The sequence below is a fragment of the Ictalurus furcatus genome, chromosome 7 (assembly GCF_023375685.1).
Source record: "Ictalurus furcatus strain D&B chromosome 7, Billie_1.0, whole genome shotgun sequence".
In the NCBI taxonomy this organism is placed as follows: Eukaryota; Metazoa; Chordata; class Actinopteri; order Siluriformes; family Ictaluridae; genus Ictalurus; species Ictalurus furcatus.
The window spans coordinates 31604131-31620929 of NC_071261.1; the positions used below are offsets into that span (position 1 = coordinate 31604131).

Here is a 16799-nt window from a genome sequence, read left to right on the forward strand (position 1 = left end):
TAGCACATTTCTGCGGTTTAGTGCATGCTGTTATTTATACAGCGAAGCGACATGTTTCACCCCGCGCCACGGTTTAATTCACGCATCTGATTGGTCGGATGATGTGCTTAATATTAACGCGCCCGTTCTAGTATGTTATTGTTGCTATAGTAACAACTCATACACAGGGATTGTACGGTGGACGCTCCGCATAAACAAAGAATTCTACAGGACGGAGTATGTTCGATCGCGACTGGGGGGTTAATTCAACAGAAACATGGGGAGCTTTAACAGCTGGAATGTTCTCTCTTTCTGCTAATGGAGTTCTTTGTGTCGACCTTTTGTGTGCGATTTGTTCACTTGGCATTCTGGTGCCATTCGCAAACCATGTAACAGGAGCAAACTAGGCCGTACGTAGCGCACACACGCACACACACACACTCATTATTGTCCTTTCTCCTTAGTTAATCACTCGTGCTCGCTCCTTTTCTTTCCCTCAGCAGTGTGTTTTCTCACACCTAAGTGTCAGCTCACACACTCTGTGTGACGTTCGGGGTTCAGTCACCGTGGCATTGTCTCTCCGCAGGTCATTAAGTTAAACGGAGCCTCACAGGAAACCGCGGCCGCTTTACGAGCCTGCAGAGCATCGCCGCTTTACTAATGGGCGCCTTAATAAAGCTTAACAGCTCCTTTAATTCGTCCTGCTGTCGAGCAGAGCGACCGGGCCGAGCGTGTTTGTTTTTCCACCTTTCTGAACTCCTCAGTTCCTTTAGTGGTTTAGGGTCCCGGAGGTCGTCGTGGGCAGGAAGAGCACCGATTACACTCGGACTGTAAGACGACGATATCGGTGACGGACGTCAGGTAGCTGCCTCCGGGACCATTGTTTGTAAATAGCAGGGAAAGAAAATGCTGCGTCGGCGTTAAAGTAAACAAACTCACGTTGTACTAACCCAAAAATGTTTTAGCTCTGCAGTAGAAAGCACATATATATATATATATATATATATAATTTTTTTTTCTTAATTAAAGAATGCCATCATAATTTTTCTGTGTTTATAGTTACATTCAGTGTTGCGTAACATCCACATGCTAGTTGTAGCTGTCACATAGGTTGTAGCAGCTCCTCTGTTCTGAAGATGTCAGAAGATTGAAACTTGCAGCTTTCCTCACACTGGAGACTCCTTCAGTGTTAATAACTGTTAGAAGAAACATCACCATATCAACAGTTAGGCTCGTTATTGGATCTGTTTATGTGGCGTGTACACCGTACAAGCCCCTGTGTAAGTCCATACAAACCCTATAGCTCTGCCTGTGGAAGCACTGCAGACCACCGGGGAAATAAATCCCAGGTGTCCGCATGGCGTGTGAATTCTACCTCTGGCAGTTCCTCAATCTCGGTTCATAATCAGTCTCAGTTAGAGATTTTTTTTAAATCACACTCGTACAGATTTTGTACCTACACTCGGTATTTTCTCACCGATGAGAAAAGCTCTGTTTCGCAGAATATAACTAGTGTATATATAACTAGTGTGCCTGTTTAAACCACAGCGACTCGCGTCAAACTTGAATTCCTGTGGAAATGTCAGGGTTATGATAAACCAGCACTCACTGAAGTGCTTTTTGTCCTCTCCAGGCTCCTGTACAGTTTGGCCTTCAACGCTCGCTTCCTCCGACACCTGTGGCACTTGATAACATCCATGAAGACCAAAATGATCACAGGGTGAGTGTTACTGCTGCTAACATCATGCCTCGCGTAGCTCAAGTACCCAAATACAGGTCGATGATTTGTGTGTGGGTGTGGGCGTGTGTGGGTGGGGTCAGGTCTCTGGTGCCGTTGCTGCAGTTGATGTCTCGCGGCTCTCCCATGTCTGCTGAGGACTCGAACAGGATCATCCCTCTCTTCTACTTGTTCAGCTCGTTGTTCAGCCACTCTCTCATCTCCATCCACGACACGGAGTTCTTCGGGGAAGCCATGGATGGTAACAACACACACACACACACACACCAGCCAGAGACAGATGTCTCTGGTCATCTTCATAGGACTTTATATCAGTAAGGACATTAGCATAAAAAAATCCTAATTATATTCCTTATAAATAATGACCCCGGGCCCAGATTCCCAAAAGCATCCTGACAGACAGCCAGACAGAGGGAAACAGACAGCCAGACAGAGGGAGACAGCCAGACAGAGAGAGAGACAGACAGACAGAGACACACAGAGAGAGAGAGTGGCAGGGACAGAGAGAGAGACAGAGACAGACAGACAGAGAGAGAGAGAGCGAGACAGAGAGAGAGAGAGAGAGAGCGAGACAGAGAGAGAGAGAGAGAGAGTGTTCAGTGTGATGCTCACTCGACCATTAAACAAGGATTTTTGTGTGCTTTCTGTAGCATCTACTTCTCTAGATGCTCCCCAGCATTAAATGTAGCTGTAAATGGATCTCAGGTGTGACGTGCTGCTGTGTAATGAATGAAATGGTAATGGTTGACATGTCACTGTAGTATAAGAGGAAGAAGATGTGCTGTTATTGGAAGTCAGTCATTTTCAGGGTGGTAAGAGTAACTCTGCTCCATCACACTGTCCTGTAGTTTATTATTATTATTATTATTATTATTATTTTCCTTTAACAGCGCAACACTGCGTGTTTTATTTCTTACTGAATAAACACTGTAGTAAAATGTGTTTGTTGTTGTTCTTGTTGCAGGTGAGAGGCAGGCGTCCATGATGCCGTTCTCTCTCCCGGAGTTGGTGACTCTGTCCCGGTGTTTGCGTGATGCCTGTCTGGGGATCATCAAGCTGGCGCATCCCGAGACTAAGAGCGGCCACAGCGAGGAATACGCAGCCGCCTTCCGCAGCGTCGGAGTCAAACCCAGCAGCCAAGTGCAGCAGCAGCGCATCCAGAACCAAAAGAAACGCTGGGTCCAGCTGTTCAAGGTCCGAACACAGAGCACATGACCTGTGACCTTTACAGAACTATCATAAACATCAGGTCTCTCTCTCTCTGTCTGTGTGACTCTCTCACTCTCTGTCTGCCTCTATCTGTCTGTATGTCTGTCTCTCTCTCTGCCTCTCTCTGCTTCTCTGTCTGTCTGTCTTTCTCTAGCTCTCTGTCTCTCTCTTTCTCTCTGCCTCTCTCTGTTTGTCTGTCTGTCTGCCTCTCTCTCTGTCTATCTGTTTGTATCTCTCTCTCTCTCTGCCTCTCTCTCTCTGTCTATTTTTCTCTAGCTCTCTGTCTCTCTGTCTGTCTTTCTCTCTCTCTCTCTCTGTGTGTGTGTTTAATCTCTCCATGATCCCTCCATTCTCCTCTCCCGTGTGGTAGAAGAGGAGTAATGTTTTTAATAAAACGTAGCCCTATCAGCTGAAACGAGCTGCTGAAAGCAGCACAAACGCATTTCCCAAATTGAAGGCGGGATTTACGGCCGGCCGGCCGGCCGCTGACCCCGCCCACGCTAATGTTAGCCTCGGGCGCACGCTGGTCCTTCCGCCGTGTTTTATCACCCCTATTGTCCCGGCCATCCATTTAATCGAAAGAAGCTAATTGAATGAAAATGATCAACTAAGCTTGTATTAATATTGCTAATGGAAGGCTGCCTCTTGGCCGTGTTTGTAGAAGCACAGACATGGCCGGAGTTCGGGAGAAGCCCGTTACGGCCTGCACTTAACCTGATGGGATGATTAACCAGCGCGCGTTTCTGGGGGTTTTCTCCTCGGTCTCCCAGCGTTTTGCTCTGGCTGTTATTACCTCAGCATCCTTATTGCTGCAGGATCGATGAGTATCTGATGGCGGCTCAGGAAGAGAGCTGCTCTTCTTCTTCTCTCGATCGAGTCTGGGTGAAAGACTAGCCGATACCCATATGAAGGAATGCTTTCAGTTTGCAAATATGCAACATCTCGGATTGGATTAGTTTATCAGTGGGATGCCTGTAATACATTTTTTAGGATTGGGTTGTATTTTCTACAAGCCCAGATGTTTGTGTCACGCGGTCACATGATCATGCTCCATTCGCAGCATGGCGTCCAAGAGATGAGAAACTGGATCTCATTTCAGTTTGGGGCGAACCGCGTTTCCAGCAACAATTTGAAATCAAATCAAAAAGTAATATCAGGAGGAGGGTCACTGATGCACGCTACAGAACTAAATACAGCAAGAAGCAGCAGTCACACATTTATTATTCTGTATTTTTTTCCAAGGTGATGCGACATCTGCGTAGAAAATCACAGATGTCTGTCTGTTCGAGACTTAGACGAGCGCAGAGTTTGGCGAAAACAGTAGGCCTGTGATTTTCGCCGAGGAGGACGGAGAAAAACCCAGACGGAAATAAAATACCGGATATAACACCAGGCCCCCATGTACATTAATCCCGTCCAGATAGGGCTGAAAGAGACGCCTACATGGCCTTCAAAATCGCTACAAAATGGAGGATTATGGGTAGTTTGAATTTGAACTGAGCCGCCATGCACCGCAGTGAGAGATTTTCTGTCTAACCCTCTTTTCACTTCTCTTGCACCTAGTCTGTGTTTAGACTTAATTATAAATGAAAGCTGGCAGGACAGCAAACATTAGTGCGTCTTCATTTTGTGTGTGTGTGTGTGTGATTAATTAGCAGTGTGTGCTGCTCCGTGACAACTCATCTATCTTCTCCATCCACCAGCAATTGCCCACTAATGACCCTAATGCTGCCCTTTTAACTCAGACAAGCGTCCATTTTGACCGAAAGACAAATAAATTGTGCTTGTGTCTCTTTACGCCTCGATTGTGAAGGTGATCGGATGGCGGACGATCCGCTGCTGAACAAAGAGCACAATTTAAAACGAGTGCACACACTTGCATACGACGGTTTAAATCCGTTCCTCACATCGCCTTTGAACCCATGTTTTTTTTTTTCTTTCATTCCTCTCCAGGTGATCACGAACCTGGTGAAGATGTTGAAGGCGCGGGACAGCAGGAGGCCGTTCTGCCCAGGGGGTCACTGGCTGTCCAACGATGTCCACATCTGGGCTGATAAGGTGCGCAGTCTCAGCACACGTCTCTGTCGATGAGGAAAATATACGCGAGAACAACGAGCGCTTACGAGATCTGGATTCTGATTGGTCAGAAGGTGTTGATTAGTTTTCTGTAACAGCAGCTGTGACAGTAGCGCAGGTTTATATTAATGCGCTCGGTCTGATACGTAATCGTTTCTATAGTAACGGCTCGCAGGGAATTGTATGGTGCGAACACGTTTCTCGACTGAAACTAAAAATAACTTAAATGTCTGAAATACTAAAGACTGAAGATAAAAACTAAATCCAAGTCAGCTGTTAAAATTGAGATACTTTTATGATACGGAATAATCGAATGAATAAATGGATGATGGATGATGATAAAATGCAGTCGTTAGAAAAGAAGGATATTATTTTGTTTGTTCTGTCGTTTCACAACTCAACAGCCGTGTCCTGTATTGTTTTTTTGTTTTACTCAGGTGACTCAGCTGTACGTGCCCTCTACTCGACTCATGTGGAGGAGGGGGCTCAGGGGCATAATCGGACCACTCCGGTCCACGTTAAACGGTGAGCTCCTGATGTGTTCATCATCTCTGAGTCCAGACTGCGAGATTTACTGATAATGCCACGCTTAACGAGTTATCGATGCAGCTGGAGCTAATTAGTTAATTAACTTGGAGTTAATGCTGAGCTGTAGTGTAGTGCTTTTCCTGGTGTGGAAAATGCTAGTGATGCAGCAACACTGTGTTTTTACCGATACAGATACAGATATGGCTACTGATAATGGTACGGGTACTGATACAGATATGGTTACTGATAATGGTACGGATACTGATACAGATATGGTTACTGATAATGGTATGGATACAGATACAGATATGGGTACTGATAATGGTATGGATACAGATACAGATATGGGTACTGATAATGGTACGGATACTGATACAGATATGGTTACTGATAATGGTACGGATACAGATACAGATATGGGTACTGATAATGGTACAGATATGGGTACGGATAATGGTATGGATACAGATATGGGTACTGATAATGGTACGGATACTGGTATGGATACAGATATGGGTACTGATAAAGGTACGGATACTGATACAGATATGGGTACTGATAATGGTACGGATACAGCTATGGGTACTGATAATGGTACGGATACAGCTATGGGTACTGATAATGGTACGGATACAGCTATGGGTACTGATAATGGTACGGATACAGATATGGGTACTGATAATGGTACGGATACAGATATGGGTACTGATAATGGTACGGATACTGATACAGATATGGGTACTGATAATGGTACGGATACTGATAGATATGGGTACTGATAATGGTACGGATACTGATACAGATATGGCTACTGATAATGGTACGGATACTGATAGATATGGGTACTGATAATGGTACGGATACTGATACAGATATGGCTACTGATAATGGTACGGATACTGATACAGATATGGGTACTGATAATGGTACGGATACTGATAAAGATATGGGTACTGATACTGGTACGGATACAGATATGGGTACTGATAATGGTACGGATACAGATACAGATATGGGTACTGATAATGGTACGGATACAGATACAGATATGGGTACTGATACTGGTACGGATACAGATACAGATATGGGTACTGATAATGGTACGGATACTGATAAAGATATGGGTACTGATACTGGTACGGATACTGATAAAGATATGGGTACTGATACTGGTACGGATACTGATGAGGGTTTTTTCTCCCCTATCCAGCGTGTGCTGCTAGTGAGTTTTATGTTGAAGATGTTGGATCAGGTTACTTCTAGGGCTCGGATATGATCTCGATATCTCGACGCGTGATGCAGCAATACACTTTTTCTGAGTTTTAAAAAAAAGGTTATAAAGATTTTTGTATTTGTTCGAATCATTATAAACTGACTGGAAGCAGCTAAGCAGCAGTTATTAAAATTGTGAACACTGATTTTTACAGAATTATTGTATTTTATTTATTTAATTGTTTATTTTATTTAAAGAAGTACCGTTATTATATAAGAATAGATGTATTTACGTACACATTGAATTAAGACATTTAATAGTGTGATGTTGTTTTAATTCAGCGCTGCTATAATTTTGTCACATCGCCCAGCCCTGCTTACTGGTATTGTAGGAAGATAGTCCGTCCGTCCATCCATCCATCCGTCCGTCCATCCGTCCTTCTGTCTTTCTGTCTATCTTTTGACAGATCACAGGTCTCAGTCTGCTTTGCTGTGATCATTAATCGTTCGTCCACTTCACGGTCGTTTCCTGTCATCTGTTCATGATTACGCGGTATCAGATTTCGGTATCGCGACGTTTTATTACGAGTAAACCAGCACGCTGTCGGAGCAATACCCAACACCATGATGAGTTAACGAGTATCGATGCATACCTAATAAATAAATACAGTTCAGAGAAATGAGACGAGAGACGTCGAGTGAGACGGAGGCCTGAGTGGATGGACGGAGTGTGTATTAGCCTAATAGCCTGTTCGTGTGTGTGTGTGTGTGTTTGGTGTGAAAACTCCCCAATAACAGTGTCTCGTGCGGTTCTCTTGGGCATAGGTGCTTAAAAATTCAATTAGCCTAAGGCAGGTCACATCTGGCCCCCTGTTTGTCCGAAGCTCTTTCATTTCCCTAAATGGACGTTTGCGTCGGTGATGAACGGCGTGCGCATTGACCACGCCGCGCCATAACTCTCTCTCCGGGATGGCGCGTTGATGGCCGGATCAGAGAGACAGAGAGGGAGGCTTGACTAATTGAGCAGAATAATTGCGCTGTATTAGCAGCATGGCAGACAAATGATGCTTCTCTGCTGCTTTTCCGGCACTTTCTATCCCCCCCCAAAACCCTCTCCATCAAACAGGACGGAGCTTTAATCCCAAACAAACGTCCTCGTAATGGACGCAGCAGACAGCTGGATGGACGCAGGACTACAGAGTTAATTAAAAGTGAGCTGCGGCGAGACGAGCGCAGAATCCAGCGAACTTCACCTGAATATATATTATACTATATACACTCCGCTGCAGAATTATTGGCTCCCTTTGTTAAAAGAGAGGTTGAAAATGAACTGTGATGAAAATATCTCTGCGGTTCATTTGCTTGATCACCACCTGTTCACGTACAGCGTGCAGCGCACGTCAGTTCATATCCTTCGGATCATAATCAGATCTGGTGGTGTTTTTGAATAATACATCACTTAAACTACTTGGAAACTTCACCTCGTGGAAGTGCGTTCGAAAAAACCGTAGACACCACGTAGATATTTTTAAGATCTTGCTTTTTTTCCCCTCCTTTTTTTAAAAAAAAAATAGGAATCAATTAATCAATGCTATTTTTAGCAACTCTGGTATCAAATAAGCGAATCATATAAATAAGACCTATAAATAAGATGTCGTGTCTTTCCAAGTGAAATAAGTAAAGTTAAGAATAAAAGGATGTCTACACAGATGATTAAGTGATGGTTTTTTTTCGTCCCGCTCTCTACAGTTGACTTGGTGCCTCCGCCGCTGTCCGTTTCGGAGGAGAGACAACTGGCCATCCTCACAGAGCTGCCCTTCGTCGTGCCCTTCGAGGAGAGAGTCAAGGTACGGAAGTCTATTTCCTGTGTGCTTGTGTGCCAAATTACTTAACGATCGTCTTCGACCTTTACAAAAATACTTTATGTGCCGTGGCTCACTTCTTGTTGGAGGATAAATGGTTGCTTATGCAAAAAAAAATTTAAAAAAAGATCTTATCTGAAATAAATCTTCTCTCTCTCTCTCTCTCTCTCTCTCTCTCTCTCTCTTCGGCAGATCTTCCAGAGGCTGATCTACGCCGATAAACGAGACGCACAGGAGGATGGCCCTTTCCATGACGGCATCACCATCACCATCCGGAGAAACTACATCTACGAGGACGCGTACGACAAACTGTCTCCGGAGAACGGTATGACCAACACGGCTCTTATAGACTCGTCGAATGAGCCGTTGCTATAGAAACGCTGACGTGCCTTAGAACAAGCACGTTTATACAGACCTGTGATTTGCAGCCATGCTCCTGTTATGGACAATTATTCAACACCTTCTGACCAAATGTGTATTGAACATCAGTCAAATTTCCTCTCATTTCCTGTTTGCATCAGAGCAATGAGTCTGATGATTGCTTTTCACGCAACAGTTCCAGAAGAATTGCGTTTGCCAAACTCGTTCTGTCTTACACACTTACACACTCGTGATGTGATAAAGCTTTGGCAGGGAGTTTTAGAAGAAGCCTTGCCTTAGGAGTGTCGAATCTTCCTTCTCCTCGTTTCAGAGCCCAACCTGAAGAAGCGTATCCGGGTGCACTTGCTGAACGCTCTCGGCCTGGACGAGGCCGGCATCGACGGCGGAGGGATTTTCCGCGAGTTCCTCAACGAGCTGCTCAAGTCGGGGTTCAACCCCAACCAGGGCTTCTTCAGGACCACCAACGAGGGTCTGCTGTACCCGAGCCCCACGGCCAAGATGCTCATGGGCGAGAGCTTCACGCGACACTACTACTTCCTGGGCCGGATACTGGGCAAGGTGTGTATGTGGGAGGGCGATTGGATTCGATTAGATTTCAGAACTGCTAGATTTCATGCATTTTGCTGATGGAGCTCCGCATTTTATAGTACATTTTTATATTTATTCATTTAGCAGACGCTTTTATCCAAAAGGTTGAGCTTGGAAGTTCGTTCCACCACTGAGGAACATTTAGTGTGAAGGTTCTGGAAAGGGATCTTGAGCCACGCTGAGTAGGCACTACTAAGCGTCGGTCGTTGATTGATCGCAGATTGCGTGAGGGAACGTAAGCCTTCAGGAGAGAGTTGAGGTAGAGGGTGCTGATCCAGACAAGGTCTTGTAGGTGAGCATAAAGGGCTTGAATTTGCTGCGGGCGGCTACAGGAAGCCAGTGGAGGGAGATGAAGAGGGGTGTGACATGGGTTCTCTTGGGCTGGTTGAAGATGAGGCGTGCTGCTGCATTCTGAATCATCTGAAGGGGTTTGATGGAGCTGGCCGGGTGGCTGCATTTAAACATCGGAGTACACTAGTATAACTTATCACTCGATACTGGCTCAAAGAGCCAGTCAAGATACGAGTCTGGAATTTTTGAGCCTCTCATCTCATATTTGTAACGTTTTGTCTGGTGCTTTTGTATTTATTTATTTATTTATTTATTTATTTATTTATTTATTTATTTATTTTTGAAAGCCCACACTTTCTTTCCCGATAAAAGGTGAATGTTAAGTGTAAGACTTTTTTTGTATCAAGATTAGGTTTCTAACAGTTGTGTAGTTGGGTTCACAAAACCTCCGCCCCCCCCCAAATCTCCCATGAGTAGAGTGTCTATAAAATGCCTGACACGAGAGGCCCATCCAAACACAAATGAGTATTCCGGACCGGAAGTCCGTTTTCCTAACAGCCGTTCTCAGCAACTTAATACGCTTGTGCTGAAGTCATGGCTTAAACCAATATCTCTTGATCATCCTCTAAATATCTCCCAGATTATCTTTATGAGTATGAAATTAAAATAAAATGGACATTTTAACATTAGACATGTACTGTATCTAGCTAACATCAGTTAACGGCACGACGCAGCGTGTTTTATTCCTTACAGATACAGTTCTAGTTAGGTTCTAACCTAGCGAGGCGTTATGACTCACCAAATGGAAAAAGTTGACAGCAAGCTGAAGGTCTTAATATAACAGTAAAGAAATGGCTAACAGAACCGTGCTGAGGTTGCTCTCTGGCTATACGTGAGTACTCGATGAAAATCTTATTAATTATTTGCAGATCTGTCTGGATGACTCTACAGTCAGGAGTCCAAGAGAGATAATCGGCCTCGCCTTCTGGCCTGATCTGAGTGACAAGGGTCATAATTGTCTGTTAGGTCATGTATACACAGTAGAGGAGAATGAGGTAGTAGGTTGGAATTGGGCAAGACTGAAATTTGTAGTAATTGATTAGAAGTATTGACTTTGTGATGCGATATGAAAATATAACATTGCTGCTTGCCTGATCATGCGTAGGGGTCAGGTATGGGTCTAACTGGTAGAGCCAATAAACACCAGAGGTGGTTTTGGAGCACACAGAGAGGTAGACGTATGGAAAAGTTCCTCATGTCCACGGTTAAATATGGAGGGGGATCTTTAATGTTTTGGTCTGTTTTTCTCCCAGAGGACCTGGACATTTTGTTAGAATACGTGGCATCATGGACTCTATCAAATATCAACAGATATTAAATGAAAACCTGACTGCCTCTGCCAGAAAGCTTCAAATGGGCCGTGGTTGGATCTTCCAGCAGGACAACGATCCAAAACATACATCAAAATCAACACAAAAATGTTTTACTGACCACAAAATCAAGGTCCTGCCATGACCATCCCAGTCCCCTGACCTGAACCCCATAGAAAACCTGTGGGGTGAACTGAAGAGGAGAGTCCACCAGCGTGGACCTCGAAATGTGAAGGATCTGGAGAGGTTCTGTATTGAGGAACGATCTCAGATCCCTCGCCATGTATTCTCCAACCTCATCAGGCGTTATAGGAGAAGACTCAGAGTGGGGGGGGATCATGAATGCAGAATGTTTTAAATATGAATGAAGAGAAAATTGAGCATTTATTCTGCCTACGTCAGTTCCAAAACAGACATCTCGTCTTTTTAAAGTCAAAGTAGTGTTGTCCGGTTGAATTATTAAGCAGTTGTGTCAGACTGGAGGAACAAAGGAAGTGTTTGGTTTGTGCTCTGCATCTGTCTGAGTGCAGAAAGCTGATGATAAGGCACGGTGTTGTGTTGACCCGCTCTTCTGGCTTTTATTAGCACTGGATTAAACCAAGAAATGAGCAAATGATGACGATTAGATTGGAAAAGTCAACAAAACTCTATCAGTTCTCAAAGTTTACTTCGGTCTAGACTGGCTTTCAACAGCGTATTAGATATGGACACTGTTTAATCTGACTTTTTTCCTCCTAAACGCGTTCACATGTGTTCTGTTCACCACCTGTTCATCTGGATTTATTTGCCCATTACTTTTTCATCTCTATTTAGGTTTTTTCCTGTGTTTTTTTTTACATTATTTTATTATTTTCCTTCTTTTATTCATTTGAGAAATGTCTCCTTTCTTTTCCTGTCCTGTCCTGCATTTTTCTTTTCATTTTCTTTCCTTTCCTTTCTTTTCCTGTTCTGTCTTTTCCAACCCTGTCTTGTCTTGTCCTGCATTTTCCTTTTCTTTCCTGTCCTGTACTGTACCATCATGTCTTTTCCTGTCCTGTCTTTCCCTTTTCTTTCCTGTCCTGTCTTTTCCTGCCTTGTCCTGTCCTGATTTGTCTTGCCTTGTGCTGTCCTGTCTTTTCCTGCCTTATTTTGCCTTGTCCTGTCCTGTCCTGTCTTGCCTTGCCTTGCCTTGCCTTTCCTTGTCTTGTCTTGTGCTGTCTTGCCTTGTCCTGTCCTGTACTGTCTTGCCTTGTCCTGTCCTGTGCTGTCTTGCCTTGCCTTGTCCTGTCCTGTGCTGTCTTGCCTTGTCCTGTCCTGTGCTGTCTTGTCTTGTCTTGCCTTGCCTTGCCTTGTCTTGTCTTGTCTTTTCTTGTCCTGTCATTTCCTGCTCTGCCTCGCCTTGCCTTTTCATTTCCCATTTCCATTCTGTCCCTTTCCCCCCCTAAATTTTCCTTCCTTTTCCCTGTGATTATCTTCCTTTCACCGTTTCCCACCTTTTAATAATTCTATGTTCTTCTTTTCTTTTTCTTAGTCGCACAAGTACACACAGGACCTAAGGGCCGTTTGTGAATCATTTGATGAGGGTCAAAGGTCATTGTCAATTAACGGTCTAAGCCTAAGTGCTGTCTGAACAGACTGTAACAAAATACTTTTCATTTATAAGGTCACTGCAGTCGAAAAGTTTGGCTTTCGCGCTTCTGATCAGGACATTTTTCCGGCTCAAGTTTTGTTCAACGGGATCGGATCCGTCGACCGAATTTCATCACATGAATATCGAAATGATGAATGTCAGAGAGTCGATCATTAACTCCACCTCCTTCAGATCACTGGACGTGGAAATCCGATCCTCCGGTGCTGATTATCAGACGTGCCGATCCGGCCATCTTCAATGCTCTGATTGATAAACCTAACGTTTTAAAAGTTACATTAACACACCTGGCCGGAATAGTTCATGTATAAAATAGCGCCACCTATATAAGTGACCTCATACCCCGAGCTCCTCGACTACGGTCCTCCATTAGCCGCCGCTTCCCTGGCCGTGTTTGTGGAGCTAAATCAGCTGGCGTCGTAAATAACCTGAACCCTTTCTGCCGCTAATAGAGTTTTGATCTGTTTTACAGTCACAAGCATCCACGCAGTTCCTGACGAGGCAACTCGGGACACTTATTAGAGACCCTTAACACACACACACACACCTACCTCCTGTTTAGCAAGGATCAGAGTTCTTACAGTGAGAAATGAGCCCCTCCTTCATTCATTTGGCCACTAATGGCTCAGGCAATTAAGGTTTGGGAGATTAATTTGATTTTGACTTTCAATTAACCCTCTTTCTCTCTCCATAAATACGCCGCAGAGTGGCAGGAAGAGTGCGCTATTGATATTTGTTTAGTGCTGTTATAAAGGCACCTGATGTAGATTAGAATTACATCACTGTTGCTGTATCGAACACACACACACACACACACACACACACACACACGTGGCCTTGAGCATTCATTATACTAATTCATGATTAAGGTCTGTTAGTGTTGCCGAGGCTAATGTGATACGCTCACGTTTAGGCTTTGATGGACTCGTATAAAGTGTTTAAACTACTTACTGAATTTATTACCGCTTTGTTTTAAAGGTGGACTCGTTAAAAGGATAACGTCATAACGGCGTTCAGATATCAGCCGTCGAGACGTTGTTTATTGCAGGGATAAATTGATTGTGCTAATATTTAGACCCGGTGCCCAACCCTGCTCATGGAGGACTTCCAGAGCTGTGTCTGGTCCATATTTACACACTTCTGAACAATAAGAGCACGTTTGAGACGATCCAATTGTCAAATAATAATAATAGTAATAATTAAGATGAGGGATATGTGAATGGTTAATTGTTTGCTTTGATTATGAGTTTGTTTGGGGTTTTTTTCCCCCGTAAACATGTCATGAATTACTCTGGAAATATCTAAAAGGTATTTCACCAAACGATCCATCGCCGTCAGCGGGTGTTAAAATCTCTCTGATAGGAAACAGATCTGTTTCATATTTGTATCATATCGTATATAATCTGTCATAGCAGATTCAGTGATCTCGTCAAATATGGAATCATTATTAACACTGCTCGGTTGGACCCGCCTTCTCTCAGGTTTTTCTGACCTGGCACCTAGGTGGTGGAATGAACTTCCTCTAGATCCAAGACCATTGGACCCTAGGTCCAATCTTATCCGGAAAGTTCCGGTGTGGATGCAGGTTTTCATTCCGACCCAGCAGAAGCCACACCTGAGTCTACTGAAAGCCAAGATCAAGTGATGAAACAGGTGGAATCAGGTGTTTCTCCTGCTGGGTTGGAATGAAAACCTGCACCCACACCGGAACTTTCCGGATAAGATCGGACACCCCTGCTCTATACGTTCGAACATCTGAGTTACTGGCTGTCTTCAAACGACGACTAAAGATCTACCTCTTCATGAAGTACTTAAATGAGCACTTATTTTTAAAAAAAACAACAAAAAAAACATTCGATGTCTTGTGTGTTTTCACACTGTCCTGACCTCCCCAGTAGGGATTTAATACTGATAGTACTGACCCTAGTGAACCAGTATGAGCATGTATTTATCGATACAGACTTCATTTATGCATGATGCCATAAATGAAAACGTAAAACGATTCACCGCTTTAAGAATCAAAATCGTACGGAGTGGCGTGGAAGCGCGAGGTGAACGCCCGTATGACGCACTGTAAATCTCGTGTACGAGCGAGCAGCATGCGGCGCGGTCTCTTCGGCAGTTCTAAGTCGTGTATTTAATACAGAATTAGTTTCCAGTTCTTTAGCGTTTAAAAAGTTTCTCCGGGGAAAGCGAAGGTCGCACGCTGACTGATGGCGTGTATGTTCTCGGAGCATTTTTTTTATTTTTTTTTTATCGATTCTTAATGTTGTAAATTAACAAATTCACCTGGCAGCGAACAGAAGGCAGGCGCTTAAAGTCACTGCGCTGATGGAGCTGCGATTTTGCATTAATTACCCTGCCACTGCACTCACTGATATTAAAAGCCACCAGTGCCATTAATCCTTTTTATTTATTTATTTATTTTTTTTTTTTTGTAAATCCCGAGTCATTTTGGCACAATTTCTGGCGATAAACAACGATAAATAATGCAGCTGCTCGGAGAACAGTGGCCGCAGTCCGCCTCCGTGTTCTTATTGCCGCGTGTTCCCGGCAGCGGCGTTATTGATAGGTTTCAAGGGGCCTCGCGTGTGTCTCATACGTTCCCACTTTGACGCAGGAATGAAGGCTAGCTGCCGCTAAGTGGATTATTTTTGCATAAAAAATGTGTCGCGTTTGGTTTTTTTTTTTGTTTTGTTTTGTTTTATCCCCTCTCCGAGTCGCACAATTAACCTGTGTTTAGAAAATTGCCCTGATTTACGAGCTGCCTGTGTGTTTTCCATGCGTGCATTATGGAGATTTGGGGAAATTTATAATCCATTTAGTTGATGTGGCCGGGAGGGTGAGTGCAATCCTTTATACGAGCTGTGTATATTTTAATGTCCTGAAATGGGCTTCTTTAGCACTGCACCGCCGCATTAGCTGCAGCTCTTTTATGACCGGTCCTGATTCGGGTCAAGGTCAGGACTGATGTTGGGGAAAGTTTGGGATCCTGTAAAAGCGAACGAGCAGGGACACGGTTGTGCCGGGATTGTTAATGGTCTCGGAGAAGTTCGAAATGTTTCGCCGCGAGTCGAATGTAATTGAATTGGATCGGCTTTGTTTGTCCCGCGGGGGGGAGTTTGCTGCTGCGTGTATGTGATGTAGAAACCACTCTCAGTTTTAAAGGCATTAAACTGTACCTTTAGGATGCTTTCACATACAGTGCTGTGAAATTAAACGCCCAGCACTCTCTCCTGATTTCTTCTGTTTTGTTGCATATTTGTCACACTGGACTGTTTCAGGTCTTCAAACTGAAAATTAATATAAGACAAAGACATCCTGAGACAGGAAGTTTTTTTTTCAATGATCATTTCGTTTATTGATGGAAAAAAGTTATCCACCCCCAGCTGGCCCTGTGAGGAAAAACGTTATTGCCCCCTTAGTTAGCTGATTTACCAAATTTACCTCGGTGTAATTAGACTAGACCAGCGGTTCTTAACCTGGGGGATTAGCAGTAACAGGGGGATCACGGGAAAACTTTTATTTAACTTCTATATATATTCACAGAGAAGCCATCGACGGATTTTTGGATATCCGTGTACGCCGAATACCGAGAACTCGAGTGACGTGGCATAGGAAAATAACTCTCCCATTCGCATCGTCCTATCTCTGTGAGTCTGTCTTTCCAGCACTGGTGTACACAAAGAAGAAGTGTACGTAGAGTCAGACTCGTGGTTGAAGATAGCTTGCGTTTTCTCCTCAGCCACGACTGGACCGCCTTGCTTCCTCTATCCAAGCGCAAACAACCCAATGAGTGAGAAGTCCGAAACATTAGGCGAAAGGGGTGGCGGGGGGTTTCCTGATAGAGGTGTTGCATAACCTTTTTCCCTTCCGAAAACTGTTGTGTGTGTTTTCTCATGTTTTCTTTGTCTTGTATTACTTCCTGTATATGAGGA

At 44.0% G+C, this 16799-nt stretch overlaps 1 protein-coding gene across 2 annotated transcripts in view; it reads left to right on the forward strand.

Annotated features, from left to right (window-relative positions):
* ube3c (ubiquitin protein ligase E3C) overlaps positions 1-16799 on the forward strand; it is a 37096-nt gene that overhangs the window by 9413 nt on the left and 10884 nt on the right. For both annotated transcript variants that reach the window (XM_053629806.1, XM_053629807.1), the window contains exons 12-19: positions 1613-1699; positions 1801-1958; positions 2682-2911; positions 4880-4984; positions 5440-5527; positions 8492-8589; positions 8797-8929; positions 9296-9543. In XM_053629806.1, coding sequence (XP_053485781.1) covers positions 1613-1699; positions 1801-1958; positions 2682-2911; positions 4880-4984; positions 5440-5527; positions 8492-8589; positions 8797-8929; positions 9296-9543 — 1147 coding nt within the window. The remainder of the gene's footprint in view (positions 1-1612; positions 1700-1800; positions 1959-2681; positions 2912-4879; positions 4985-5439; positions 5528-8491; positions 8590-8796; positions 8930-9295; positions 9544-16799) is intronic.